Source organism: Tigriopus californicus, chromosome 3, assembly GCF_007210705.1.
Source record: "Tigriopus californicus strain San Diego chromosome 3, Tcal_SD_v2.1, whole genome shotgun sequence".
Taxonomy (NCBI): Eukaryota; Metazoa; Arthropoda; class Copepoda; order Harpacticoida; family Harpacticidae; genus Tigriopus; species Tigriopus californicus.
Genome location: NC_081442.1, coordinates 12,219,756 through 12,232,336, shown reverse-complemented (window position 1 = coordinate 12,232,336; position 12,581 = coordinate 12,219,756). Strand labels below are relative to the sequence as shown.

Below are 12,581 nucleotides of genomic sequence, written 5' to 3'. Positions count from 1 at the left end.
TTGATTTGCTACTTTGATGGTCAGCACACATGTTCAATGATTTTTTTTAACTGAAGGTACAAATTCAATCAAATGACAATTCAATGGAATTCGGGTTTGCTTGAGTGAATCAAAAACATTGTTCCGGTTAGATAGCTTTTTTCCCTTTTGTTGCTTTCAAAACCGTTCCTTCCACCCGCAGTCAATTCATCTTGTTGCGCAGCTGATTTGTCATTATTTCGCTTTTTCATACTTAAGGCATATCTTTTTGCATATTCTGATCAGATGTTATGCATGTTTTAGGTTTTAGTGCATGTTTGCTTGCATACTTTGACGATGTGTTTGTGCTTTAATGCACATTTTATGGCATAAAATGAACATCTTTTCTTCGTATTTTGGCCGTCTCTAGCAATCACGTTTCAAAAGTTCGCATCTTACATGGTCGATTCATGACAAACTTTCGCACGTTTTGTGAAGATTTCTACTGAAAAAAGAAGAGAAAAAATGTAATGGCAGGTCAGGACTCGAGTCCTGCCAATGTATCTAAATTTGACTAAAAGACTCGAATCCACTCGGACTCAAGTCCGGACTCGCTCCTGCACTAGTTCCAGAACGGGTATATTGTAGGTACAAACGCTCAGGTGGCATGTTGTCTGAGATCAAGTCCTGGATGTAACACGAGACAAACTGGAAGGGTCGCTTGAGAATCTTTTATTACGAATCCCGTATTGGATTTCCTCAGATACTTGTGCATTTTTCGGTTTCTGGCTTCATCCAGAGCATTTTGATACTTTTTTCCTATATTGCACAATCTGCTGATTGAGTTGGAGTAAACGGACCGACAATTTGACGAGATCAAGCTTTGATTGAGTTGAAGGTCATAAATGGGTCAACTCCGCCATTACATATAATATGGGACCATTTCATCTAAATAAAGAAGCCTAAAGTGAGAATGTCCCATTAAGGCTGTCATATTCTATTTTTCAGAAGGACCATTTTCTCAATAATGCAAAAATAATCATTTGGTTCTTCAATTTCACAAATTCATGAATTATTATTGACATTAAATTAAAGACTTACAACTTACAACTGGAACTTTAACGAAATTAAAGTAATTAGTTCTGTTTTCCAAAGATGAAGCAAAATTGCTTTCAAAGTATTGACCCCTTTCATTTTTTCATACATAATAGGCTTCCGTGTCAAAAAAGAGGTGATCAAGCTATCAAGAGGTAGAAAAGCGACAAAGTGAAATGGATGCCAAACTAGTTATTCCTTGAATGAATGAAAGAATAAGTGAATGAGTGACTGGTTGTATTAAAAACAATGAGCTACTACTAAGGGTCAACTCAGTTTTTCTTTGACACACTTCACATTGTACTACAAAAAGACCACAGAATAATTTCTGTCCTTTTTCCAAAGAAATCATCCAACGCCTATAAAGTTTCTTGTGTAAACAAGCGTAAAAAGGCATTATTTGATAAAGTCATAGAAATTCGATTCCATTAAGCGTGTTTATTTCTATAGCTTTAACAACACAATGCCGTAGATGTTATGATTCCATCTTGACCTCGAGGTATAAATGAAAAGGATTTTAGGTGTAAGAAATTCATGGTCGCTAAACAGATCAAACAAGCCACAACATATTGTTACATTTTTTTCTGCATTTTCCAATTTGTTCTGATGTTCAGACCTTTTATTTTATTTTCACAACTTTTTTGAATTTCCCAACTTCGAAAAATATTTTGCTCAAAAAGGCGACTTGTTTTCTGAGTTCTAGTCATGAGGAAGTAATTACTCAAAACACAGGCTTTTTAGTTGTTTTAAAGTAGTGGTGGCAGGTCTCGTCATTCCACTGTCTTAAAGGAATACATTTGCCGTCACTCCATGTTAAGATGGTATACCTCCATCCATGAAGAGGGGACGCAAAGGAGTCAAAGGAACAGACAAGTTCAGTCTCGTACTTATAGAGCTGATCCGCCTTTTTACCCTAACCCCGCCCCAACCCCCCATTCCTAAACCCTTTAGCTTCCTCCCTCCCCCTCCTCCTACCTCCCCGTCCACTTCTCTCCTCTTCCCTTAAATATCAAATCCCCTCCCATTAATTCAAACACCCTCCTCCCTCATGTTCCTTGTCCCACCCCTATTCCCAAAATACGTTCCCTATTCTAATGCAGCTACCCAAGCCATTTCCCAGAACCAACCATCCCCACTAGCTTATGCTTTGCCTCCAGTAGAACGTAGCTTTGTTGATAAGAGGGATTTCTTACTGTTGGAGAGGACAAACCCTCTAGAGAGGGTCAAGATCTTGTGAACTTGGTCCCTGAAAAGGCAGGCTCCTAAAAGGACTGTATTTAAACGTGCATTGTCTGATATCTAAAAGAGACAGTACAAAGATAAGGATTTTAGAAGAACTAGCCATTGAGGGAGAAATTTCATTCATCTCTATAACAGAAACCTAGCTTCGACCAGGGGTCTTGGATGAAGAGCTAACCAGAGTTGGTTTCAACTTAGTTCATTGTGATAGGGTAGAACCTGATAATCCCATTTTCCCACATGTGGGTGTATGACTATATGTTAAGAATGATTTGCAAATTAGTCGTGTACAAATGTCGAATGGAGAAGTAAAGGTCACGTTCAAGGTCTTGTTCTGTCAATTCTCACAATTGTAACAATGTATAGGCCCCCTTCTTGTTCTTTAAGCTCTTTTATGTTTTATGGGTTCTTGCACCTGTTTTCTCGTACTTGATGCGTCGGATTTTGGATCAGGGTAAGTTTCCCTCTTCACTAAAGTTAGATCACGTTGCTCCAATTTTCAAAAGGGAGATAAGTTGCTCTCCAATTATAGGCCAATTTCTCTCACTTCGAATATTGCGAAGGTGTTTAAGAAGATCATAAAGCCCAAACTTGTAGAGATTTTTAAAGTCCATGAAGTCCTTCCTCCTAGCCATCATGGGTTCCGAGCACATTTCAGCACGGTTACCCAACTGATTGAGCATTTCGAGCAGGTCATTGAGGGACAGGAGAGACATGAGCCAATTGATGTTGGCTGTCTTGATTTTGCCAAGGCTTTTGATAAAGTCTTGGCCTTTTATTGAATAGACTTCATGACAATGGGATCCAAGGCAAGGTTCTCAATTGGATAAGAAGTTTCATCTCTGGTAGGAAGCAATTGGTCCCTTAGTGACATACATGATGTCAAGTCAGGTGTTCCCCAGGGCTCCATCTTAGGGCCCATCATCTTTAGAATATTCGTTGCCCCGCTTCAAAAGCTTAGTATTACTGCCAGTCTCTAGTCTCATACTGACGATACAAAGTTAGTTTCGGGTAGGAATTGTCAAGATTCCAGTAGCCTTGCAAAGGACTTAGATTGAATCTACTCATGGGTAACTGAGAGTAATATGGCACTGAACGGAATGAAATTCCGCTCAATGACCTTTCGGGTCAACTCCTTTGAATACTCCACTCGTAGATAATGGAGGTGAAGATATTGAGCAGGTCTCATTTGTGAAAGATTTAGGTGTAGTCCTCCAGAACAATGGAAAGTTCGATAACTGCGAGAACTGCCATTCGTTCCTTTGGTTGAAGAGCAACTAAAGGCCTATTTGATACATCAGCTTTGTGTGAGTTAGGGCGACTTTACACTAGGACGGTAAACCAGGATTGAATCCGGTTTGAGGATGGAAGTCTGACTAGTGCTAGGGCGAGTCAGACACGAGTTCGAGTCCTTTCTAAAAGACTCAAGTCTGGATTTGTGAAAGAAAATCTCATTATTCGGTTAAGATTTCGCTGCCCAAGTTTTTTTTTTTCGACTTGAGTACAGTGAAAGACTCGAGTTCTCTGCTGGACTCGTCCCAGCACTAGTCCCTCGTCAATCTTCAAACCGGATTCAATCCTGGTTTCCACCGTAGTGTAAAGTCGTCCTTAGAATCCGTGGCCAGTTGAGGAGTGCTAATTCAACTCAAAGGTACACGATTGCTCGCAAAGAATGGAACAGAAAGCAAGCTGCACAATCAAAGTTGCCGTTTTATGACTCGGGGAACGAAGTGCTCTCTCGCTCTCAAGTAGAACATTCTTCGATCAAACATCTCGCAAGTAAGGTCACCAACCAACATGCTCGCAGAAAAAGAAAAGAGGGAACCCTTGGTTTCCAGTCGCCTTTGTTTGTATTTCATATCCATCCATAGACAACCATAATGATCTAGTTTCAATTCGTTTTTATTGTACTTGTTTGGTGGAGTTTGGGTGTTGCCCATGATTGAGACAGAGATACACAAACTTCAATGAGGAAGAGACTGATTCTAGTAGTTAGTTAGATCCTCTAGAACACATAGAGGCCGAATGGATGATGATGTCGATGATGTCAATCTTGTAGCTCTTCAAGTTCTTCATGAAAAAGGGACCACATTTCCTTAGTTCTTCCAAGGACTTGCAAGACATTGGCAGACTCTTTTTATGGGGATTTAGTGCAATATGTGTGTCTGTGTGCACGTGCGTTTGAGAGAGATAGTTTTCATTTCGTCATTCTAGTAAGGGGTAGGAAATAATCGGGAGAGCATGAAGATTTTTTTTGTTAAGAACATGGCAATTTTTGCGGAGGGCTCCTCTGCTAAACTTTTCCGGAAGAATAAAGTCAAAGGGCGGGAACCCTGCCATTTTATCACAGATTTTTTCAAATCTTTTTTTGCCAAGATACAATACTCGTATGTTTTTAAAAGAAGTTGGAGGACAAGAAAACGATGCTCAAGACATTCGAATGGAACAAAACATGTTTTTTCCATAAATAATGAGAGTGATGAAGAGAGAATGACAGAGACGAAGATTTTTTTTTCTGACAATCTTTAAAGTTGTTTTTACATCCCTGGGTTTTACACAGTTTATTGGGACGTGGCCGTCTGTATCAATCAGTCAAGATTCTTTCAGATTTCATTCTTCTTGCACATTCACGAACTAAGTGAGGACTAATACAAAGAACACAAAACATTCATGTCTTAAAATTTAACTTCTTGTAAACTAAAAATATATGATTTAAACGTGTGGTTGTTTGTCCACCTAGTTCGACGCCAGGGTAAGTGATGGATGGGTTTCCATAGCTCACATAAGTTGGATGGTGTCATCAAAGATTTTTGTCTGATAGCGTGGTCAAATACATTAGCTGGACATGTGGGAGGGTGATAAATTGCGATTCCGAACTCTATTTTGGCAGATCTTGAACATTTAACCGGTTTAATACTCTTCACTCGGTCAAGCAGATGGCGACCCTGATGGAAATGTTTAAAATGAACAAGGGAGAGTCTTGGAACTTTCGGAAAGTATCATCTCGCAACCTCGCGGCGTTTTGAAGGGCTTGGTTCTTTTCAACTCTGCATGGAGAAAACTTTCGTTCAAAAATCATGTTTCTGTGTGGATGACTAGCATTTTTGGGACGAAGAAAACTTGATCCGCTCGGGTGTGTCGGGAAAAATATCACCATTTTTCAAGGTACTTTCTTTTAACAAGAGCCCGGAGGGTCAAGCCAGCATCGGGTCGTCGGCATGGTTTATAAACAGCAATGGCGATACTTTTCAGACGTGTGTGTTCGTGATTGATAGAATAAATATTTGCTGGGATTGGAACAACGACACACCCAGGCGTGATCCCATTGTTGTTGTTTGAGGGTCATGATGAGATGACTTCCACAAAAAGATGACTTAACGCAGAGCACATCATGAGTTGTTGAAAGACATGAATAAATCGGTATCCCACGCATGGAACACACTTTATATTTTGGGCCATGGACAGACGCAAAGGGTGGGACTTTCTAAGACATGCCTTCTTAACACACGAGGCGAAAAGTGGGGGGCAGAAGGGGCAGCAGTTTTCCATCTTGGATCTCTCACACTTTGTAATCCCGAATGAGATCGTGGTAACGAAATTCGTTTTTTTGCTGGATGGATTAAAAGAAGCTATTTTCTTTTTCGTTGGTTTTGATTTAAAAGGATGTTTGTTGTTGCTGGGAGGAATCGCTTGAGGAATTGCTAGTTGCTGTGTTGTTTCAAGAGTCTTTGGGATGGTTCTTGAACGAATCTTAAAAATGCCCCAATATGCTTATAAATTAAAACGTGGTTGATAGTATGACGATTAAAGGAACCACGACAAGTTGTTGCAATTGTTTGGTTGTGGGTTTTCTTTTGGAGAAGCAGTCAATGGGTGGTAGTATCTCTCTTACTTTTTAGATCTCCCCAAAAAAGAGTTTTAAGTTCTTGCACGAGCAATTTCTGTTTTGTTGCTAGTCAAAGGAGTGAGGATAGTTATGGAATTTAAATTACTAAAATTGGACGTGTTTTTTTGAGTTTTTCAGTGGGTTTTGTTTTGTTTTTTGCTATTATGAAGTTTTTTGTTGTTTTTAAGGCGTTTTTAAACAAACTCGCTCACTTCAAAAAAAGGGGTTACATAGACCTCTAAGTGTTTTGTTTTACGTTTAGTTGATGATATTGGTCTTTTTTTTTACTTTTAGTGTCTCATCAAAACTGGGTGGAGATGTTGGGCGGGTATTTTGGGGGACAACATGGCCGAGTGTCGCTAATAGAAGAACGATTAACACTGGTGGGGTTCACAGGAGAAGCGATTGGGTGGTTAAATTTGATTAAAGCACCAGGGACTGTATACCGCAATTTTTTCCCAGTTCCGATTTTCTTCGCTTTTTCAACTGACGCTCTTCAATTTGACACCGCGGTTGGCTTTCTGAATTGATGACGAAACGTAACGTAGTTACCATGTTGTACAGAGATGGTACAGATTTGTGTTCTAATAAGCCCCAACTTCCTCCATAATATCTCGTTCTGAGTCACTCTCAGACAAAGATTCCATGGATTGGTCAGAACATTCGCTGTTGGACCTGTAAATTCGAAGCGGGCATGTCTTAATATAATAATAATGTTCTCTTTTCCAAGAGGTTGTCCCAAGTGTGAAAAAGCTTACCTCATGCGAGGAAGATTGGACGATCCTTGCTCCTTGATGGTAGGGAGTGTGCCACGGAGTTTCTCCGTGGGTCTCAAGTGTTTCATGGTGCGGTTGGAGAGCTTCCAGACAAGTCTCTGTCGATGTTGAACTGTTCCTTCGCCATTATATTTCTTCAGGAGGACCGCCACAGGTGCCAAGCAGTTTAAGAAACTCTCGTTCATGTTGCAGGCCTTTTGGCACTCCTTCACGATCTCGAGCATCAACTGCTTGTACTCAAGTGAGTGGGCAGCGCTGCGATGTCTGAAGTCCGCGGCCAAGAGGGACAGGGCAATTTCGGCAGGCCGATACCGCAACGTGACAGAGTCGCACGTGAGGATCTCCAGCTGGTAGGGGAGGTAATCTGGGAGGGTCTCCGGGAGGAGATCGGGAAATCCAAGGCGAACCGAGGCCGATTTGCTCACTGCGTACAACAGACGAAGGAACTTGAGGGCGGTGACAGGTTCTTCCGGTCCTGCACCAGGGTTGCTGATCTGCAACTTCTTTACAAGGATGTCCTGCATACGCAGAAGGTCCGTGGGGGAGCAACGGGATTGGGAGATGTTGACCAAGTCGCTCGGCTCCGGGATGTTGAAAATGGACGAACCATTTGGAGCGCAACCATTGATATTATTGTTGCTACTAGGGGTTATTGGCTCCTGAACTTGGATTTGATTACCGCCACTTTTCGCCCGTTCTTCCACGAGATGTTTGTGCTCCGAGCAAGCCAAATGGAAAGCCGACACAGCAATGCAGGAAAGATGCTTAGGTTGGGCCTAATGGGAAAGGATAGATGTATTTGAATAACTATCTGATTCAAAGGCGAAAGTCAGTCTGGTCACTTGCAAGTGATGTTGCTTACCTTCATCTTCGCCAAGAATCTGTCAATAATTGAGACAGCATTGAAGAAGATATCCGAGGGAAGGTCGTACCAAACTTTAAGACACCTTAACACATGAGCTGATCCATCTCGCATCCCGCTGGTTATCGTTCCAGCATCTGGGGTGGGATAAGTGGGCTGCTCTCCACCTCTATATTTCACCTCCAATTGAAGGGCCTCTTGCAATTGGACCAAGAGCGATTCCATAGACATGGATTCCTCGGGTTCCTGAGCAGGGGAGGGCTTCATCTTCTTGGGGCTATTTTGAGGGTGGTCTCGATTTTCCTTAGCTTTGGGGGACATCGTGTTGATGGAGACGTTGGAAGAAGTGGGTATAGTCAAATTCCAAAAGATTTGAGGGGACTGTTGTTCGATTCTTCCTCTCTAACTTCTTCCGGTGTTAATGTGGGTGATTGTGTTACAGGGTTGGTTGAGGTGATGCTTTCTTCCAGAAGGAATCAAGACAAATTTGAGGAGTGTATCCTACTTCTCAAATTCGGTTTGATTAGGGAAGGCCCTTTGCAGGCCAACCTTGGCCTGAAAATTAAGAACAGAAAACAGTCTCAGGTTAGATCATCAAGAGGACTGTTACATAACATCCTCAACGTTTCCGAGCATTAACATTTAGGAGCCAAGGACAGCTGCTCGCATTGAAGATCTCAAGCTCTCAAATTCCTGGAGCTTTCAGCTTTTCGATTACATAGGACAACTCCCAAATGGCCCCAAAATGAGTCTTTGCTCAGGAGAGAGTAGAGAGTCTGTCTGACAGGGCAGGATCCAAGGATCCAAGGTATTACCTCATCCGAGGGATTTCAGCCCGCCCAGTCAGTTGGAAAAGGGGCCGGAATGAAACACCCACTGACTTGTCCATTTTGGTGAAAGTACTTCCGATTTCTATCACTTACCTGAGTCGAGGAGTTAAAACATGATGATGGGGTTGGAATGAGTTAGATGGCCTCTTTTGCAAGAGGATCAATAGTCCTGGATGTTCTTAGCAACGAAATCCAAGTTCAGGGCCGTTGAGTGCATAGAGAACGGTAGAACACACGTTGAAGGAAATCTCCTAAAACAGAACCGAAAACATGATTTTTGACAATCAAGGCCAATTGGGCCAATTCGAAATTCCTACCAAACGGAACAAGAACAAAGTCCGTTGTGTTGCCGTTGTTCCTTTCTTAGCCACTGAGAAGAGCCCGAATCCAAAGGAGGATTGGCCCCTGAACGACAGTCAAGCTATCCAGCTAGCTCAGGCTGCCTTGATGTAAGCAAGGGCAGGAGGAGCAAAGAGAGGGACGCACGCTTCTCCTCGCCCTCGATGTCTTTCTCTGTTCTCTCATCTAGTCTAGAGTCTCTAATAACTACTATTCCTCGCTCTGCGGGGGGACCGGGGGACCGGGGGGACCAACAGCCAAAGTGGCCCTAAACAGAAGACTTTGTTACTGAGGCCCCAGCCACCAATGATCCCCATTGACAGCCATCTTGAATTTCGAGAGTGTGCTATAGAGGAGGAGGAGGAGGAGGGGAATGTGTAGTCTGTGTACTTGAAAGCACCAGAGCCAAAAACTGTATCCGTCTACAGCAACCGAGTATCGCTCTGCCTCTATGGAAGTGACGGACGTCCTCAATCCCCGCAATTGCGACTGAGTTTGACAGTTGTGTAATTCCTAGATTCTAACTAGCACTTGTGCTCGTTTTAGTGTTGCTATGACCAGATCCCCAATAGTAAATGACCTTTAGTTAGGTTCGCAAATCAGAAACTTCATTGATAATAAAGCACAGGTTAGCTGACCAGATCATGTGCAAAATGGTTGAACTGGAGGTAGGGCAGACACCCTGACTGTGATCATCCATGATTCCCCTTGTTCAGCATTGGGATGGGGGCATGAACGGTGCATGTAACGTTCATGGAGAAGCGGCTGTCAAAGCAGTGTGGAAGCTCTATCCACAACAAATCAGGCTAACTTCTAAGGGGCAGGGATGGCTTAAGCTTTTCCATTAAATGATAGTTGTTTCGAGGTATAGCTCTTTAGAAGCGAATGGTTAAACTAAGGATAGAGCAAAAATGTAGACAACATGCCCAGCCAACCTACCCATACCTTCCTTAAAATCATCAACTAGTTCAATTTTCCAACTTGTGTGTCAACTACTCTGATTTTGAGCCAAGATAATGATATGGTGTCAGATCTCTCTTCCAGCCCGCCCCAAAAAGACAGTTATTTTTATGACCCTACTCACTTGATTATTGCAGATATAATTAGATGACAGTACAAGTTAGCTCTGATCTTTGACTATACATTTCCCTTTTAGAAAAAAAACCACAACCTTTTTTAACACATAGAAACACCCATTAATACTCCAAAGTATTGCACTTAAAAAATGTGTTGATAATTTACAAGTAATTTTCAGCTGGTGATATGTTGCTTGGGAGGAACAAACACTAGCAATCCTTGCACAAATCAAATATTTTGATTAGTGTTCTTGATGAATCCAATAAAATGAATTTGGAGGGAATCACATGCCAAACTTGCCAACCCTGCTTTTTCCCGTTTGTGAAGAGTTTAGAACGGGTGTGTTAGACGAGTTCATCTCACCCAGAAGCATATGACAGTGGAGCAGGCTTAAAACATCGATAGAGGGCAAAAAGGCACAAATAGGCGTCAAAACATGTTCATTGTTATTGCAAAAGCGTCCAACCCAATGCTAAATGCGAAGGTTTCACAACTGTCACGGAAGTAATCTCCCTCTGCTTCCTTCGAATTGCTAATCATGAATACATTTCACACCATATTCATGTGTATAGCTATCCATGAAGTGTCTTGCGCAAATGCAATGGCGGCTTCGGAATGTATGAACTGCCCAAGCCATGCTTCCTTTGGAGACCAGGGATGCGTACATACGAGAGTACCTGGGTGATTGCCTCGTGACGACCCCGTGTTCAACAAAGAGGGATGAAAATGTGTGCCATGCACCTCCAGTCACCAACCCTGACTTATTCATAGTACGCTCCTGGTACGCTATATATTCGGCTTGGAAGTGGCGTATTACGTCGCAAAAGTGAACTGCATATGGTAAAAGAGTGACAAATGCATCGATATTTAGGTCAGCTCTCACATATTGAAGAACTGCATCTTGAAAGTGAGGTGAAGGATGAGAGCATACAAGTCAGCCAGTCAGACGTCTGAGGAGCATTTTGTGTGTGTAAAATGACCTCGAGTGCTTCTGTCAAGTTCGACGACTGGATTGCCCTTGTTGTTTATCCGATACATGTTACGTTTGTTCAGAAACAAATAAACACACGAATACTTTGTTACATTGCAAAGGGCGCAACATCTTTCAAGACTCGGCGTTAGTGTGCGCTCAATTTCTCATTGGGGGACAGAAAGCTGAGAGGTCTCTTTGTCATTGCTGTCATCCAATGAACTCTGGAGGCATCTTGAATTAACTCTCCGACAGTTTATGTCTCTGCATGCAGACAGGAAGGTTCTAGGGTTGAATAACCTATTCCAATTGTGACAAAAACTAGTACAAAAAGCAAGCCGGAGCGAACGTGAAGAACACTAACTGAACTGTGAGAATTAGCGGGTTCTGGAAAAATTTGTCGATCTTGAAATTTGATGAGCTTTGCACTCATTTGAATCTTGCACATAACGTCATATTCCACCCTATAAATATAAATCTCCAAACCAAGTCTACACATTTTCGAATCTTTAAACTAGAAGACATTTTTCCTCATGCGTCGTTCCGAAATCAACCGATATGGCCGAGTGTAAAGAATGAATCTATGCTTGTAGAATACACTTCTCCACCGACCGAAAATGGGCAACGACGCTCTTACTTTCCCCGAGAGATCTGAGGCTTGCATGACGGCCTCAACCTTGGGCTTAAAAACACCCTTTTTGACCTCACCTTTATTTCGTGCCTCGGCCTACTCGTTACGAATTACCCCACCACCCCAACAAAAGTTGTTTTCCAGAAGGTTAGGATTACATAACGCGCGCAAACGCCCAGAACAGAAGATGCCAAGCCCTCAATCCAATCTGAGGGCATAATGGCTGAAACATCAGAGTTGGTCTAGGGTTTTGTGAACCGCCCGAGGCAGTAGAAGTCTCATGCTTTGTGATGGAGCTTTTGTATGGCAACGATACTTTTCTGTGACGTAAGAGATCACTCCAATAAAGCAAGCATAATGTGGCATCAGTGCACCGTGAAAACAGGCCGAGAGATGAAAACAATTCCACATCAGATTGCTGTGAATCGATAGTATCAGTTCAGAACCATTCAATACACCCATAGCCATATAATACGAGTTGAAAACGCGATATGAACTCATGGCAGCGCTCCCCAGGCAATAAATGCAAGTTTTTCCGGGTTCGAAAGTAGTACGATTCAAAACGTCGCAGATCTGGCATACTTTAGCACAGTGCGCCAACATGTCTATGGATTTCTACTTAGTGACCTTTTTTTGTACCAGAATGACGTTCATGGGATGGAGCGTTACACTTTGACACAAGTGTTCGTGCGTAATTTCTGTATCCATATATATATTCTAGGCTTGCAATCGTAAATTTCAAATTCCTCTTTGTTTTGTTAATCCGTTACCAGGATCAAAACCTGCAATCAAATGCTTCGAGATATTTACAACGATGAAAAGAGACTTGAGGTTACTCATATGATAAATATTTGATACATGAACCCGTCGTTTTATGATAGGTGCATCTTGAAATTGCGTCGCAATCCAATGTCCGTG

General features: G+C 42.2%; 1 protein-coding gene across 3 annotated transcripts in view; it reads right to left on the bottom strand.

Annotated features, from left to right (window-relative positions):
- Positions 1-4,123: 4,123 nt before the first annotated feature.
- The window catches only part of LOC131878587 (cyclin G-like), a 10,262-nt gene continuing 1,804 nt past the window's right edge, over positions 4,124-12,581 (bottom strand). For 2 of the 3 annotated variants that reach the window (XM_059224618.1, XM_059224620.1), the window contains exons 2-5: positions 8,740-8,897; positions 7,817-8,371; positions 6,937-7,730; positions 4,124-6,853 (exon numbers count right to left, since the gene is read on the bottom strand). In XM_059224618.1, the coding sequence (XP_059080601.1) occupies positions 6,763-6,853; positions 6,937-7,730; positions 7,817-8,137 (1,206 nt within the window). In that variant the 5' untranslated portion in view covers positions 8,138-8,371; positions 8,740-8,897 and the 3' untranslated portion in view covers positions 4,124-6,762. Of the gene's footprint in view, positions 6,854-6,936; positions 7,731-7,816; positions 8,372-8,739; positions 8,898-8,963; positions 9,122-12,581 lie in introns of those variants that run through there. The other variant, XM_059224619.1, reaches the window with a different exon arrangement.